At 50.3% G+C, this 15648-nt stretch overlaps 6 protein-coding genes across 6 annotated transcripts; 4 read left to right on the top strand and 2 right to left on the bottom strand.

The window, feature by feature from the left end:
* Positions 1–270: 270 nt before the first annotated feature.
* On the bottom strand, positions 271–2011 carry BGZ61DRAFT_506189 (peptidase S8/S53 domain-containing protein; the record flags this gene model as incomplete). Its single annotated transcript, XM_046251856.1, has 2 exons — positions 271–1347; positions 1378–2011. The coding sequence occupies 2 exons, from the start codon at positions 2009–2011 to the stop codon at positions 278–280; spliced, it is 1704 nt and encodes a 567-aa protein (XP_046103993.1). The 3' UTR covers positions 271–277.
* A 1109-nt stretch (positions 2012–3120) lies between these two features.
* On the top strand, positions 3121–4448 carry BGZ61DRAFT_532451 (aspartic peptidase domain-containing protein; the record flags this gene model as incomplete). Its single annotated transcript, XM_046253868.1, has 2 exons — positions 3121–3155; positions 3233–4448. 2 exons carry the CDS (start codon positions 3121–3123, stop codon positions 4446–4448), a joined length of 1251 nt encoding a protein of 416 aa, XP_046103992.1.
* Positions 4449–5140: 692 nt separating this feature from the next.
* On the top strand, positions 5141–7742 carry BGZ61DRAFT_506188 (fungal-specific transcription factor domain-containing protein; the record flags this gene model as incomplete). The annotated part of the gene is made up of 5 exons (XM_046251855.1): positions 5141–5597; positions 5652–5731; positions 5791–6398; positions 6456–6626; positions 6682–7742. 5 exons carry the CDS (start codon positions 5141–5143, stop codon positions 7508–7510), a joined length of 2145 nt encoding a protein of 714 aa, XP_046103991.1. The 3' UTR covers positions 7511–7742.
* Positions 7743–7914: 172 nt separating this feature from the next.
* BGZ61DRAFT_493931 (uncharacterized protein) lies at positions 7915–9867 on the top strand (the record flags this gene model as incomplete). The annotated part of the gene is made up of 3 exons (XM_046250712.1): positions 7915–8030; positions 8574–8934; positions 9145–9867. The coding sequence occupies 3 exons, from the start codon at positions 7915–7917 to the stop codon at positions 9865–9867; spliced, it is 1200 nt and encodes a 399-aa protein (XP_046103990.1).
* Positions 9868–10220: 353 nt separating this feature from the next.
* On the bottom strand, positions 10221–11180 carry BGZ61DRAFT_451836 (HAD-like domain-containing protein). Its single transcript, XM_046245866.1, has one exon. The coding sequence runs from the start codon at positions 11044–11046 to the stop codon at positions 10303–10305; it is 744 nt and encodes a 247-aa protein (XP_046103989.1). The 5' UTR covers positions 11047–11180; the 3' UTR covers positions 10221–10302.
* Positions 11181–12822: 1642 nt separating this feature from the next.
* BGZ61DRAFT_493929 (uncharacterized protein) lies at positions 12823–15142 on the top strand (the record flags this gene model as incomplete). Its single annotated transcript, XM_046250711.1, has 5 exons — positions 12823–12932; positions 13024–13182; positions 13250–13369; positions 13432–14495; positions 14574–15142. 5 exons carry the CDS (start codon positions 12823–12825, stop codon positions 15140–15142), a joined length of 2022 nt encoding a protein of 673 aa, XP_046103988.1.
* Positions 15143–15648: the final 506 nt, after the last annotated feature.

Here is a 15648-nt window from a genome sequence, read left to right as displayed (position 1 = left end):
TCACACAACTTGTGCTTGGTACTCAAATATCATGGAGCCGACGGTGGAGTTGAGAGGTGTGTAGCAGGCGCCGAACCACAACCGATCCTTGGCGGCACCAATATTGTAGAATAACTAACTTGATTTATAATATAGAGTATAAATGGTATTTTATTAAAGTTGAAAAGATAATGTACTTAATCTTTTCAATCCTGTCACTTAATGTAGCTCTATTTTCAAGTCTACACTATCAAAATTATAGGTCTATATTTTACATCTTTAATAACAGTACTGTAAACTACACCTTTAAAATAGTAGCTAGTTCCGCAAAATTAGGCTCACCTAGTCCAGTAGCTGCATCCCAGCCAGCAAGTGCTTCCCAACCAGTTTCAAAAAAGTTCCCGTCTGCGCATCCTACCGAATTGCTCCCGTCTTTGACATCCCGGAAGGCTGAATTAGCCTTGGCCGAGTACAGTATAGGATTCAAAAATCCCAAGACAGGTTTCTTCTCCCGAAGGCGCATGTCGTTGATAAGAGCAACCATAGCTGCAAATACTGGCGCAGATGCGCTCGTGCCATCGTGGATGCTGGCCTGGCCTCCAGTGAGAGTCAGATAATCATCGCCAAGAAGACTCACGTCTGGCTGTGCACGACCAGTGGTGTTGTAATAACCCTTGTGCTTTCCCTTCAAGGCTTTAATATACCCAGCCACAGCCTTGTCTTGCCAGGAGGGACGTTTGAAGACATTTGACATACCTCCAGAGCTGAAAGATGCCACACCGCCATAGTCTGCGGTAGCGCCCACAGATGTCATCCACGGGCAGCTCGATGGGAAGGTCGGGACGAAAAGTCGTTTCTTGCCCGATACTCCTAGGCATGTGCTATCTCCGCCCGCGCCGGCTGCTCCTCCATCTCCCGAAGATCCAACGATGGAAATACCTCGTGCAGCAGCCTTTGCGAACAGATCGCAAACACGTCTCGCGTAGGCGATTGGAACATTCTTCTCGTCGTCGTTGTAAGAGATGGAAATGACTTTGGGCGGGTTCTTCAAAGCAAGCACATACTCGAAAAATTCGGCATATGGTTCGTTGTCGTCCGGCGTGATGTGCGTGCTGGGCTTTTGACCGACCTTGGGTGCATGCCCGCCTACTGAGTAAAAGCTGACGGGTAGTGGACCGGTGAAAGCCATTGAGTAATCCAGGTCAAGTTCGGCCTCGACAGTGAGGGAGCCTCCGTCTGCTGGAGGCTTTAGAGTACCCTTGTTGACAGAGACGACGTTGATGGCAGGGATGGACTTTGGATTCTTCTTGTCGTATTTTGATAAGAAGGCTTTAACATCCGTGACGTTGGGAAAGTTGTTCAGGAATCCTGCGATGGCGATCGTGCTGCCTGACTTACCGTCAGGGGGACCGTAATTGATGTTGTACTTTGTTCGCAGTTGAGCTGGACAAACGCTGTTTGAGCAGTTGCTGGGTCCGGTGGGTATGTGCTGTCTCTTGAGCACTTTTGCGGGATTGGTCGATAATCGAAAAAATTGCACCGTGGGATAAATGTAGTCGATTGCTTCTTTTTGCGTGGCTGGGACACTGTACTCAGTAGTACGAACCACAGTACGGCCAGTAGCCCTGTGTCGAAATTGGAGAAACGTAGTATTTAGGACGCGATCCCAGTCAGCAACTGCTGCTGTGACGTCGATTCGTTCGGGGTTTGTGGTATGGTTGGATAAACCCTCGTCTTCAAGCCAGCGTGTCACTTTGCTGGAAGCAAGGCTCATGTCGGGCAAGATGCTTCGCAGCTCATGTGCGTCCAAGTACTGGCCGTACTGCTCAGAATCGGGGTTCGAGACCTCCTCGGCCACTTTGAGATATGGCTTGTCTAGCTCCGCGAGATAGAATCTCAGTGACAGGAGTTGATCTTGCGGTGCAGCTCCCAGCCGCACATAGTCGCCAGGTACTTCTTGAAGAAATTCGTGGGGAGATGCATGGCAGACTGGTGAGAGGAGCCAAGACCAGACTAGGTAGCTGCGTCGCATGGTGAGATGGGGTTTAGAGATGCGCAGATGAAATGACAAGAATACTACAATCTGGTGACGGGGGTGGCCACCGAGAAAGAGCGCGCAGTGGTTATAACAGCTTCAAACAGCTGTTACGGAGGCTGGAAACGATGATGGAATGAGGAAAGGGTACGGATAGTGTTAGTTTTGTTCGCCATCACAGGGCAGCTGGTGGAAGTCAGTGTGGAAACAAGGGCATCAGCTGGTCTAGATCAAATGATTTTCGAAGGTCCAGAGCTTCGGACCATCTATTTTCGGCTTGTGATGGTGACGGCATTCGCCGAATCGGGTTTTCCGTCAACTAGTCTCTTGTTCGCTTGCAAGTACTTTTGCTAAACTCTATATCACATCTCGTATTCCTTCCCAACACGACTGCTGCTGCAATACGGAATGGTCTGTCTACAAGTTAAGAGATGAAACGTGTGACTACCCCTTAGTTCAGGGTCTATGAATCGGAATGGCCGATGATCTACCACATGCTACGCAGTTTACAGGCTCCAAAAGGAAAGAAAATCCCAAATATCGCTGATCAGAAACCTAATTAGAAATGAATGACGAGAACGTTGGCGCGCTTTTTGGCCCCCTAAACTTCTAAAGCTATTTATTGTTCTAGCCTGGCCCATGACGACAATGGACTAGTGTACATCCTTCAGGGGTATGAGGTATTCATGCGACCGAGCTTTAACTCGGGACTCGGCACTGCAAAGAATCCACAAGCCGGGGGAACTCTTTTTGATTCGACAGAAATGGTATCGTACACAGGCTCTCCTATACGAGGCAGGGGTGGCACTGACTAGGATAGCAGGCTCTCTCGTATTAAGAATGTGCATCCTAGATTCGAAGTGACCTGTTCCGTATTTAATTATCATGGACGCTTTATGGCATGGTAACCAAATCCTTCACAATCTCCCGCCGTCTCTTAAATACGATATACTTCTGTACCTGTTCTGGACGAGATTTCATCTACACCACATAGACTGTGCTCATTTTCATCCACAGCTATGTTGCTTCCAGGCATACTCCTTTCAGCGGCATTGGGGCAAGGTGCAGCAGCAGCTGTTGCTGCACCACAGTCGCAACCCCCTACCATGCCTATATCATACAGCTATGGTGGCTATCCTCGGTGAGTTGTGTGGTTCTCCGACATGGCTGCAACATGCAATCCCGAGTACAGCAAAGAAGCTAATACCCAGTGTGCAGCATACAAGCCGACATCAAATGGGGTACACCAGAACAGTCCTCGGTCCCCACCATCTTCGACACTGGTTCTCCCGGTTTCTGGGTCTTTGGGCCCAAGTCCATCATCAATGATGGCAGCACGGCGCACTACGTGCAAGGTCCTTGCAACAAGACGGTCAAAACATTCTACAATTGGCCCAAGTCAACTTCTCACTCCAAAGGAGGAGCCGTCAAGCCCAAAGGCGGAACTCTTGGCTATGCCTACGGCGGGAATGGCAAGCTTATAGCGGCTCCTGCCATCATCAATGACACGTTTGGGTTTTCCAACGCACGCTTTCCCAAGCTGACCAACAACCAAGTGGGATTGGCAAACTATGCGCAAATCGCCCAAGGCGACGACCATTGCAAGATCCCGGAGTCCGACTTTGACCACAGCATTCTCGGGCTCGCACCACTTCCCAAGACGGGCTTTGCTGGTCCCTCTTTCCGGGACAACTTACGCCACACCAAGAAAACGCAGTCCTCCTCTCTTACCATGTGGTTTGATAAACAACCCAAATCTATCAAGTCCTCATACTCAGGCGCAGCTGTTTTTGGTGGCGTTCCTGCCCAGAAGAAATATACCGGCGAGCTTGTACGCATCAAGCAGGACTACCCCACTGACACCTACATCGGCTACTATGCGGCGCTGCCGGAGATGACTGCTACGTCTATCCGCAAGCCGGGTAAGCCTGTCAAGATTGGTCTGACCGATTCTTCGGTTAAGCGTTGTCTCCTTGATTCAGGAACGGGCGAAGACAGAATTCCCTTTAGCAATGAGCAGATCATCAAGGCAACGGGGTTGATTCAATTGAACAATCCATCGGTACTGGGCTGGAACGGGACTTGCGAGTCCATCCCACACACTGCAACCCTCAACTTTACCTTTGCAGGCACCACCGCAGGCAAGAAGGTCACCGTGGCTGTTCCAATTCGCAGCTACGCTCGCGGCGAATACGACGGCATCGATGGCTATGACGCTTCCAAGTACTGTGCCCTGAGTCTTTCAGCAGACGAATACGGAGACTGTACCTTTGGTGCTCCCTTCTTCACAGCAGTTTACGCTGTCTTCCACGATGACAAGAAGCAGATCGCGCTTGCTCAGGGCGGTGTTTCTACCGGTACTGCTGATGGCTTGTCTGGCATTGGCTCGCTTGCTTCTATTCTTCCGGGGTTAAATATCCCAAACTCGGTTTAGATTGTTAGCTTTATATAGTGAATTAATATATAGTCTCTGCCTTTGGATAAAAACGGCTGCCATATTCTCTTGTTTTTTTTGAGCGACCCCTTGTCAAGCAATAAGCAGTCGGCAGGTCTGTCGTTGCGGCCTCATCTTCTGCCAACAAAAGAACAGCCCTACTTAGAATAAAAACCACGGCCATCCAATTCAATAGAAGCGTCTTCTGTCCATCGTAACTTTAGCGGGCGGGCCCGGATTCATGCCCGGTTCCGTGTTCCCTCCCTCCCGGAGACGCCACTGCCTGCGCCCTGAAGCTGTCGGGTTTAGCGGGTCGATCGATTGGAACCGCTAAACTATGGCGTCCTACCGGCCTGGAAACATTCTATCACCGGCACGGAAAGACGAGGTGCCGGCACTAATATTGAACGCCAACCGGCACCGGTTCTTCCCCGCCCGGCTTCACAATCTTCTTCCCTCCTTATGGCCAGAGTCGGCGGCACAATTCCATGACGAGACTTGCATAATCCCACTGAAAATCACTCAATAGTCCCGCAGCGGAACGACCCGGCAGGCCTTGACCGAGATGCAGCAGCAATCCGCGCCACGGCCTAATTCCGATGGGCAGCTAATCCCCAGCCGCGACCTGCCATCCCGGCCCGGACCCGAGATGACTATAGCGGGTGGAAGAACAAGGCGGGCAACAAGGGCGTATGTGTTTGAAGCAACCAAGACTGGCCCGCTACCGTCTAAGGCTGACCATCCAAAGGTGTGACAACTGTCGACGACTCAAGGAAAAGTGCAACGGCGGCACTCCCTGCGACAGATGCAACAAGTCGGGTCGCCAGTGCCTCTTCACCAACACCTTTAGGAGAACTAGGAACCCGCGTCTTGCCGGCGAGCAGCTGCAGTCTCGTGCCTCGCCTGTCGTTGACTCTGTCGACCCGAACAAGTTTTTCGAAGTCGAGAGAATCCGCTTGTTGGAAACCATCGCCCAGCATTTCACGGGCATCGAGCGGTGTACCAAGTCTAATCTGCAGGAAGTGGTGGCCACCTTGCAGTCGGAAGACAGCCCGTCTCCGTCACATGCCCCCGAATCAGCTGGTCTCGACGAACACAATACAATCGAAGACTGTGCTGTAGAAAGCCAGGGTCAACTAACCTTGCCTGGTAAGAGTACCGCCCGTTGCACACCCTGCATCTGCGCTTACAACAATTTCCAAGTGTACGAGCAGTTTTCTCATTCAGACTTTTCCCGACGCGTCCAGCAGACAATGGAGACTCGGTCGGAGGGACACCAAAGTGCAAGTAGCGGAAACCAAAAGACCTACGAGCTGACGACGCTAACACCGCCTTCATATAGGGAACGGCATCAGGGGTGGTGCCTGCCGAGCAGCTTCTCTCACGAGATTACCTCGTCCAAGAGGCCGCATCTCTATTCCCTCTGCCCGACGTCGCCATCTTGCTACTCGATGTCTTCTTCAACTTTGCCCAGACCAACTATTTCTATGTCGACGAAGATACACTACGGCACCAATTATCCGAGTTCTATAGGCCGTCCCGACCACTGACTATCACAGAGGCCCCCTGGGTCTGTACCGCCCTCATGGTCTTTGCAGTCGGCACCCAGTTTGCCCATCTCGCCCCTAGTCCTCGCACACGAGTAGACGGCGACGTCATAACCATGAGTTCCGCCATCGATGACACACTTGCACTCGCATTTTATCGGAAGGCAGCCAGCCTTGTTCCAGATGTCCTCACCATCGGCTCCCTACAAAGTGTGCAGGCGTTTGGCCTCCTTGGGATCTATGCGCTTCCCCTGGACCCTGCAGGGCTGTCCTGCACGTATTTTGGCATTGCGGTGAAGCTAGCTACACACAACGGAATGCACAAGAAAACCTACAATAGCTTCACTACCAGAGATGCGGAGGTGCGAAACAGGATATGGTGGACTGTGTGCACCTTAGAGAGGTGCGCTACCTTTGCTTTATCATGCCTTTAATGCAGGCAATCGCTCACAGCCGACAGGCGTATTTCCATCCTACACGGAAGGCCAGCATCGATATCGAGATGCGATGTTGACGCGGCCTTGCCAGTTGACCTGGTCGACTTACAACCGCGGGAACGGATAGATACATTTCAAAATGTAATGGCGCAGAGAGAGATCACAGAGCTTATGGAAGATGCGCGTGACGCAATGTAAGGATGAGGACCACCCCCGGATGGCACGAACTTCGGGACTCACTGATACTAGATTGGCCCTGAAAAAGGCGGATAGAGCAAAACTTCCAGTCATGGCACAAAATCTGCTCATAGTCAAGCAACACCTGCAAACTTGGTGGAATACCCTTCCCAAAGAGACTTACTGCAGGGATTTGAGCCCAGGAAAGCCGCTATTTCGCTCAAACATCCATATCGCCCTAACGTACCATCTCGTTCACATCTTCATCGGCAGATCATTCATCTTTGACGAAGCGGATCCAAATCCCGGGGCCCCTGCGGCATATGAATGGAAGATTGTGCGCGATGATTTGATTGCTGATTGCGTCAAGAGTGCCGCAGCTTCCATCGAGCTCTGTCAGGTGCTACAAGACGACTTCGGTCTGTCTAAGTCGTCTTATACCGAGTTCACCTCCTGCTGCGCCGCCGTCTTCGCGTTGGTGGCAAGACAAATCTTCACAAAAGACCAGGTCCTAAAAGACCTCTGCAACCAAGGGCTGACCCTGCTAAAGATCATGTCCAGTGGAGTTTTTGCAAAGAGCTGTGAGAGGCGCGGCTTGGATATACTGGAGATGGCCCTTTACAAGTTAGATGGGAGCCACCAGCAAACCTCGTTATTACACGGGACCGGCTATACGGAGTTTCGAAATTGGGTGGCGATGCAGCAAGTTGTGCCCGGTGAGGCGCCGCGGCAGGATCAAGCTCTGTTACCAGATGATTGGGCCTCTGGCAATGTCTCGAATCCGGGGATGGCGGCACCTCAAGGGAGAATGAGCAATGCATCCGAGTTTCTCTCGTCAACGTTGGCAGACTTGAGTTATTTGCCGGAGCTGGAAGAATGGGTGCAGCATTCCGTGGCATAATCTATGTGTGGTCATTTCCCTCCCAGTTTTGTCCTGCTTGAGGTGCTTGACTTGCTTTTCTTATCTTAATGTCTCTAGAGTGATGTTGAGGCAGTATAAGGCTGACTTTTACACCATACTCTAGCCAAGGAGTAAGAATAACACCAGTGGCTCTAGGGGCTAGACAGAGCTCTCTGTAGCCTGACTCTCACATCCTTACATAGGCTACCGTACTCCTACACCTTAAACAGACTAGAGGAGGAGAGGCGAAGGCTTTTGCTCGAGTATTTTTATCCCCATTGGCATTTGAAGCGGGATGTAGGTCAGCTACAATCTGTATTAGAACCAAGGCGAGCTGTAAATCAACTTGCTGTAAGATACACTCAGCCGGCGACGAGCACCAAGCGTGAACCTCCAAATTCGAGATGGATAAACCTACTAAGATAGCTCCAACTACATACAGCAGATGCTATGCAATTGGCTATAATATATCCTCAAGGGACTGTCTGCTGAAGTTTAAGAATTTGCCTGCAGGTATAAAGTAAGTGTCAGACCCTGTTCTGCAGTTGGACGAAGTTCTAGAAATAGCAATAGTTCTTATTTTAACTGATTTGGCTGAGAGCACTTCGGTTACATGGCATTTTAAAATACTTTAACAGAAAACGCGCCCAGGCGCCAGTGTATCAGTCGCCCGCACTGACCGCTCCATCTGACAAATGGTGTCGTCTAGTGATTAGCAAACTAAAAGGTAAAGAACACTTAGTCGTATATTCTAGAAGCGAAGGTGGTTCTACACCGGCAACTATTGTGCCGGTGGTGTTTGGATCGAACATTTTCCGGGCCGAACCCGCAATGCGTAACTGGTTAGTCTTTAAAAGGGCGCGCGGATGAGTGCACTAAAATATGCAACCTTAAAAGTCAATGAATTGTCACCGTCCTGATGTTCTCCGTTCCACCCTGAGCATGGAACAAAACACCAGAATGGCAGAGTCTCGGCCTTTAGGTAAGCTACCCTTGCCATAATCACGAAATGACGACGAAGCTTATGTCCCGAAGGGCCCTTGGAGAAATACTCCTTATGCAGAAGCCAGTTGCATATTTACCGCAACGTCTGTGTAACGGCCAGCTATCTCACCAACAACGACGAAGAGCTGATCCCGGCGCTGTTCCGCGCGCTTGCTATCGTGGTTGAAGAACACCCAATTCTATCCGCAACACTAGTGGACGCCGACAAAAACCCCCGATTTGTTCGTCTCGACAGTGTCGATCTTGAAAGAATTGTCACCTTCCTCGACTATGCGGACAAGGTCCCTGTACCCGGAGATGCTTCTCTGGATGTAATTCTGGAGCGCCAGCACAATGTTTCGTTCAAATATGACGAGCCAACAAGTGTGCTCTGGAGATTGGCCGTGCTTTACAGCTTGAAGGACCGTAGCGAGTTTACCGTGTGCCTTTGTTTCCATCATTCAATTATGGATACGAAAAGCGCACTTGTATTTCACCATCATCTCGAGGCCGCGCTATACTCTCCGTCCACGAACGGCTGCACCACCATTGTTGAATCCTCCAAGAAGCCACTCCTACCGCCTATGGAAGCTGTATTTCAACCAAAACTGTCGTGCGGGGTCCTTCGCAATCTGCAAAACCCCGACCAGCCACCCGAGGCAGCCTGGAGCGGAGCAGTACAGACAACGCCGGTTCATACACGGTTTTCATCGTTGGTGCTCAGTCCAGCACTCATCGCCGGCTTGAAGCGCCAGTGCGACTTGCACAGCGTCTCCTTGACCGCGCTGTTGATGTCGATCACAGCAAACGCTCTTTTCCATGTCCTTCCCTCGGAATACACTTTTCTCTGGGGAGACTGCGCAGTGTCATTGCGTCCATTTTTGTCCTCTTCAATTACCGAAAGGTCACTTGGGTGCTACGTTGGTTCATTCAGTGAGAGGTTCGAAAGATTCAATGTGTCAATCTGGGATGATTCAAAACGGACCAAGTCAACCATTGACAATCTGAGAAAGACAAACGGTAAAGATATGCCGGTCACTTTTCTACAAGAAGTCTCTGATATGTGCGATATGAGAGAGTGGTTGTCTGAAAAGATGGGAAAGAGGCGATGGGCCGCCTGGGAATTGAGCAATGTCGGAACACTTGCACAGGCGGGGGCGCCAGAGAGAGCCAAGTGCCAAATTAAGACCTTGCTGTTTAGCCAAAGTGCTAGTGCATGCTCTGGCGCAATCAAGATCAGTGTTGCGACGGGGCGAGATCAGAGGATGACGCTTGGATTTTCGTGGCAAGAGGACGTGGTTGAGAAACCTATTGTTGCCGAGCTTATCCAAGAGATGAATAGGCTTGTCATACAAACAGCAAACAAGTGCTGAGATCTTATGTATGTTCAATCAATGGTACCACCTGATCAGCTAGAGCGGTCACCCCTGGAATCGCAACTTCCTATTGAATATCCTCTTACATCTTTGATCAATTTATGTCGGGGTTGTCGTGATTCGTCCAACATTAAATATCCAGCCAGGAGATCCGAGAACGTACAGATTTTAAGATAATGAAAGAATAGAATGCGAAGTCGTTGCGTTGATAAACTTGTAGATATCAATGTAGCTAATACACACCAGTAAACACTGAGGCAATATGGGTGAAGATACAGCATGTGAGACCATGCGTGCATTTACAATTGCAAACCACCGAGGTATTATCAAAGACTGATAGTTTAATAAAGGGCAGGAGTAGTTCAAATTGTTGTAGCTACATACTCCAAGGTCAATGATAAATCATGATTTGACTTTATTCCCATCCCGAATTCAAACATCCTCGCCATGTCTCTTCTGTCCAGCGAGTTCTTGCTCCAGTGCATCAGCCATGTCGCCCAACGTATCGAATTTCCAGTCATAGACAACATCGCTTTGGTTTCCCATGACAGCACCAGGCCGTTCAATCCAACTCGACTTGATGCCCATCTTCTTGGCCGGATGATGATCGTGGAACTGGCTCTGCGCCGTCTGCAGCACCTCAGATTTCTTGACGCCAAACTTGACTTCCACCTCCCGAAGCATGTGCTCGAAATTCTTCAGGTCGGGCTTATAGCTACCCACGTCCTGGGCGGTAATGACAAGGTCGAACGGGACTCCTCCCAGCGGAACCTTGTTGCTCAGCGCAAAAGACTCCCTGTCGACATTGGACAGCACCACGAGCTTATAGTGCTTACCCAGACGCCGCAAAGCCTCAACAGTGTCGGTGAATGCAGGCCAGTGTCCGATAGACGCGCCAAAGGCCTTGCCTTGCTCGGCCGTGGGAGCGGGCAGACCCAGACGCTCGGCGATCTGAGGGTAAATGGTGGTGAGCAGCTCAGAGTACTTCATGTGAGGTGTTTTTTCCTGCTGAGTCCGTTCGAGTTCGTGGTGCACTTCCAAGAGGTGTTCACGAGCGAAGCTGGCGCCATTGGCCGTGAGCAAGGGCTGCAAGCCATTAAGAACACCGGTTTCCCAGTCAATCAATGTGCCGTAAACATCAAAGGACAGCAGGCGATAGTTAGAAAGGCGATCCATGTTGCTAGAGAAGAATCGATGTGAAAGAGTAAAGCGGCGTGTATGAATGGTTCGTGTGATGAGATCTGTTCAAACAGGCCTTGTTCGATGAGCCGGCATATTAAATATGTGAGATGTATGGGCCTCTATAGCAGTGATACGCAGGCAATGTCGTTCTTGCGCCCTGCGAGTCACCAGGATTATCAAGCCTCCGATAAGCGGGGTACGGGGTGGAGTTTGCTACAGTGAGAAATGAAGCCGGCATTTTGGTGTGCCGGTGTGCCGGTGTGCCGGTATACTGGTGTTAGTGTGCTGCCACCCCGACATTGGCGGAACTGCCAACGCCGCGACAAGCACAACAACAGCAACCCAGGCATGGTTCTGCTGAGGCAAACTACTCAACGATTGGACAGCTGGCTGGGGCGGAAGTGGACATGAGGGATGTTATTCTCATTCCAGATAGCCCGTCATCATCTCTCGCCGACAGGGTACCGGGTTTGAGAACCAGATATTCTCGAGCTGCACTATAGAAACGACCCGCTGGACGACGCAGTGACCAATAATCTCAAGCAAGCACACCACCAAGAGCCGAGCTCGCCAGAAGAACTCAACAGTCTTATCTCACTGGGTTTTCAGGTCTGGATGTAAGGGATCGGCTGTCATCCGCTTCTGGATCTGTTGAGGAAGAATACTTAGATGGCTTTAAGAGGGACTCCACTTCTACATCCAAAGCAGCGTCTTTCTCTATTAGCTTCTCCGATCGGGTATCTGATCACTCTAAGCTTAACTTCGAATTCCAATCCCTGCCAGCCACGCCGACGCCGTCGCCCAGCCGCCATCTATAAGAGGACGCACTCTCCGACGCCAGCATCTCCCACATATCTGTGCAAAGTACGTTAAGCCCATTAAACTCGTCTAGGCTATCATCACCTTCAGCTAGCCATTCGGGTTCGCCGTCGCCTGCCGACCTAGTCGATCCAACTCTTAATCTCTCACTCAGGCCACCCAAGACCGTTCTCGAGGTGATCGAACGAACTGTTATAGGTTTTGTCACCGTCACTGTCGTGGTTACCATCATGTAGGGTTTGCAGGAGTGAGCTTGTCTCGGCCGCAGCAACACAAAAGGAGCGTCGGATGCTGAAGGCTCTGCATCCTCGGAGCTGGTGGGACTGTAGGACAGCGTGCACTCCGTACCGAGCTTAAGGGTTGCGTTCTTGCTATTCGTTACTAGTAGACAGGGTTACAGTGTGTCTTGGACTGACAATACGTACAGACAAACTGATTCGGCTGCGATTAGAGTGGCTGTTGAACTGGAAACTCAACCAGATGGTCTCGACCGATAGAATGGAAAGACAAAATAAACTCAAAAGGGGACGATAGCCCAATTGAAAACGGCCAGTGACAAGGTGCTGTCTGTGGTCCCAGTGAAATTAGCGGACTACCCCGGCTATCGCGTGCCGAGCTTAGCGGACTGTGCTGTCAGAATCCCTAAAGCCTAAAGCGACTAGGTTCTTTAGCGTCTATACCCACCCACTGAAGCCAACATACGATGTCATTCTCTTCACATATCCCGTCATCGCCGGCGAACTTGCCAAGGTGACACAACCTCTAACTCCAAGCAATGCTTGTGAAGGCGACTATTCGATAAGAGAGGAGAGGATTTTCATCCTCAAACATCGAATGATACATTCTATTCCTCTCATCTCGCCTCCTCTTCAATTTTCAGGTTGAGGAACTTGAAATTCACCTTCTTGAGCTTCAGCGAGGTCGCCGACGGGACGAGACAAGACGCCCATTATGAACGACGCAGATTTGGGTAAAAACATCGATCAAGAAGCCCAGGTCATCGAGAGCTATGCCTTTCGTGCGAAGAGATTTCAAAATGGCGATGCTCATCTAGTTCCCAGGTAAGCTATAAGGCATAAGAACATGCAGCTTGAGGAGGATGCCCCAGCCGTTAGGCTAGCGCTAATACAATGCCCTTTTTCTATATCGCAGCCGTTGGTGGTTCCTCTCGTCGGCTTTCCCCATGCTCGCAGGGACTCTCGGTCCTGTGGCTTCAGCGTTTAGTATCTGTGCGCTAGTTCAGCCATGGCGACAGCATCTCGTTCCTGGGGGAGATGTCCAGGAGGCCCCTTTCATCGCCAACCCATCATGGTATACTATCATAGGATTACTCCGATCAATTCTTAGAGCGCCTCTTCTCTGATATATACTACTATAGGTTAATGATTACCAATGCTATCCAACTTGCTCTTGGTATTACCTCGAACATGTTTCTACTCCTCAACATGGCAAGACGAGTCCGCTTTAGTCTGGCCCAACCTATTACGATAGTCGGATGGTACTATATACTATATAAGAACTTCATATAATTAGGGTATATTGCTAATATAATATCAACAGGTACATCTCAGCTATATGTCGCCTCTCTCTAAGCGCCACTGCCGCTGGGCCTCTCCTCGAAGACATCAAGTTCCCCAAAAACGAGCTCATCTGGTCCCAGGCATTCTACTACGGCATATGGGCGACTATCCTCTACTTTCTCGATGCTTCCCTCATGGCTGTCACCTTCTGGGGTGCTTTGTCCAGTCACTATAGGAAGGACTTTATGCTGACCTCAAGCCAACGCACTCTAATGTTGCAGACTATCATGTTCCTCTTATACCTCCTCCTTGGTGCTCTTATCTTCTCCAATATCGAAGACTGGAACTTTCTCGATGCTGTATACTGGGTAGATGTTAGTCTCTTCACTGTTGGCTTCGGTGACTACGCTCCCACGACTACTCTTGGAAGAGCTCTCCTGATGTCATACGCCCTTATTGGTGTTATCAGTCTTGGTTTGGTCATCAGCTCAGTCAGGAGTTTAATCCTTGAGCGTGGAAGACACTGTGTCGCAGCCCGGATGGAGGAGAAGAAGCGACGCAGGGTAATCCAGACCATGACACGCAGGGGTGACGATAATATCCTCAAGCCCATCCGCAGAGAGTCTGAAATCTCTCGGATACAATCAAATACAATCCCAGCGACCGAGTTTGAACGCCGCAAGGCCGAATTTGCTCTAATGCGCAAGATCCAGGCCCAGTCCTCATATCGCAGAAGATGGATAGCTATGGGTATCTCCACTACCTCATGGCTTATTCTATGGCTGGTGGGCGCTATCATCTTTGAGAAGTCTGAGAAGACCTATCAGGATTGGTCGTACTTTAACTCCTTCTACTTCTGCTTCGTGGCCTGGACTACTATTGGATATGGTGATCTCGCTCCTATTTCAAATGCAGGCAAATCCTTCTTTGTCTTTTGGTCTCTTCTAGCCTTGCCTACTATGACGGTGCTAATCTCAAATGCTAGTGATACTGTGGTTAAGTTTATCCGAGATAGTACCCTTCGGCTAGGAAACGCTACGATCCTGCCGGGCGACGAAGACTTTATCAGTAATCTAAAGCATATTGTCAGCAAGATTACATTTGGTAAGGCCTTCTCAAGCCATCTAGACTCTGTATCTCCGAAGCTAGCAGAGTCCTCCAAGAGTACCAATCAACGATTAGCTGAGATCATGACCGAGTTCGACGAACGGAGTCTCCAGGACGATGACAGAGGCCGCCCTAGTACCTCCGTTGTCGACCAAAGGGTTTCACAAAGCCATCGCCCAAAACACACTCACGCTCCATCAACCTTCACCTCCAGAATCCGACGCTCGCTCTCCCGCCTTCACAATCCCCACGATAAGTTTCCCAGGGGCACCGACTTCCACCTCCTCCTTATTTCTGAGATCCAGATCATCGCCATCCACCTCAAAGAATCCAAGCCGCATCGCTACACTTTCGACCAATGGGCCTGGTACCTCAAGCTCATCGGCGAAGATGAACGCAACGCAGAGACGCACTGCAAGGCTAAGCCAAAGGAAAAGCGCCCGGATCCTAACATTGAGAACTCAGATAACGAGCTAACGTGGTCGTGGGTCGGGAATCGCAATCCTTTGATGGGTAGCCAGGAGGAGAGCGAGTGGATTCTGGACAGATTGATGGATAGGCTCCGGATGTCGTTATCAGCAGAGAGGAGGCGGCAGCTGAGGACCGGTCCCAGGTTGGCGCATCAGGAGGCGCAGGAGGTGTAAAAAGCGTTGAGGAGAAATAAGGATGATGCCCGTGCTTTGACAAATTGGCCATTTTACACATGCGGTAAAGTTCGAGGATTTTCACGATATCGTTTGCTGGTGTCACGTCGAGACAGTCTAAAGTTTGAATGAAGTGCTGGGAACCCCCCCCCCCCCCCCCCTGGGGGAAGGTAGATAGATGCCTTGTCAGGATTTCTCACCTGAGAAAGGTATGAAACCCCGCCTGCCGTCTGAGGTCATAAACAGGCGAGCTGCATGCGTTGACGAAGCATATATCTTCAAACCTCAGCTAATTGGAGGTTGAAAAGCTTTACCCTTGCATGGAGGATTGGCACTGTTCGTTCTGCAACGTCACTTAAAACAAGCTCCCCTCGCCGATCGGGGGATGTGGAATGACAGCATCGGCAAAGCTAAATCACCGTCCGCATCCACATCGCATCGTCATGAGGCGTCATAATGTATCTCGTGTACCCGACTTTCACTTTCGTCAACAATGCCCAAACTCA

Source organism: Ilyonectria robusta (assembly GCF_021365365.1).
Source record: "Ilyonectria robusta strain PMI_751 chromosome Unknown BGZ61scaffold_10, whole genome shotgun sequence".
Lineage (NCBI taxonomy): Eukaryota > Fungi > Ascomycota > Sordariomycetes > Hypocreales > Nectriaceae > Ilyonectria > Ilyonectria robusta.
The sequence above is the reverse complement of the archived record's forward strand: the minus strand, read 5'-3'. Positions and strand labels throughout refer to the sequence as shown.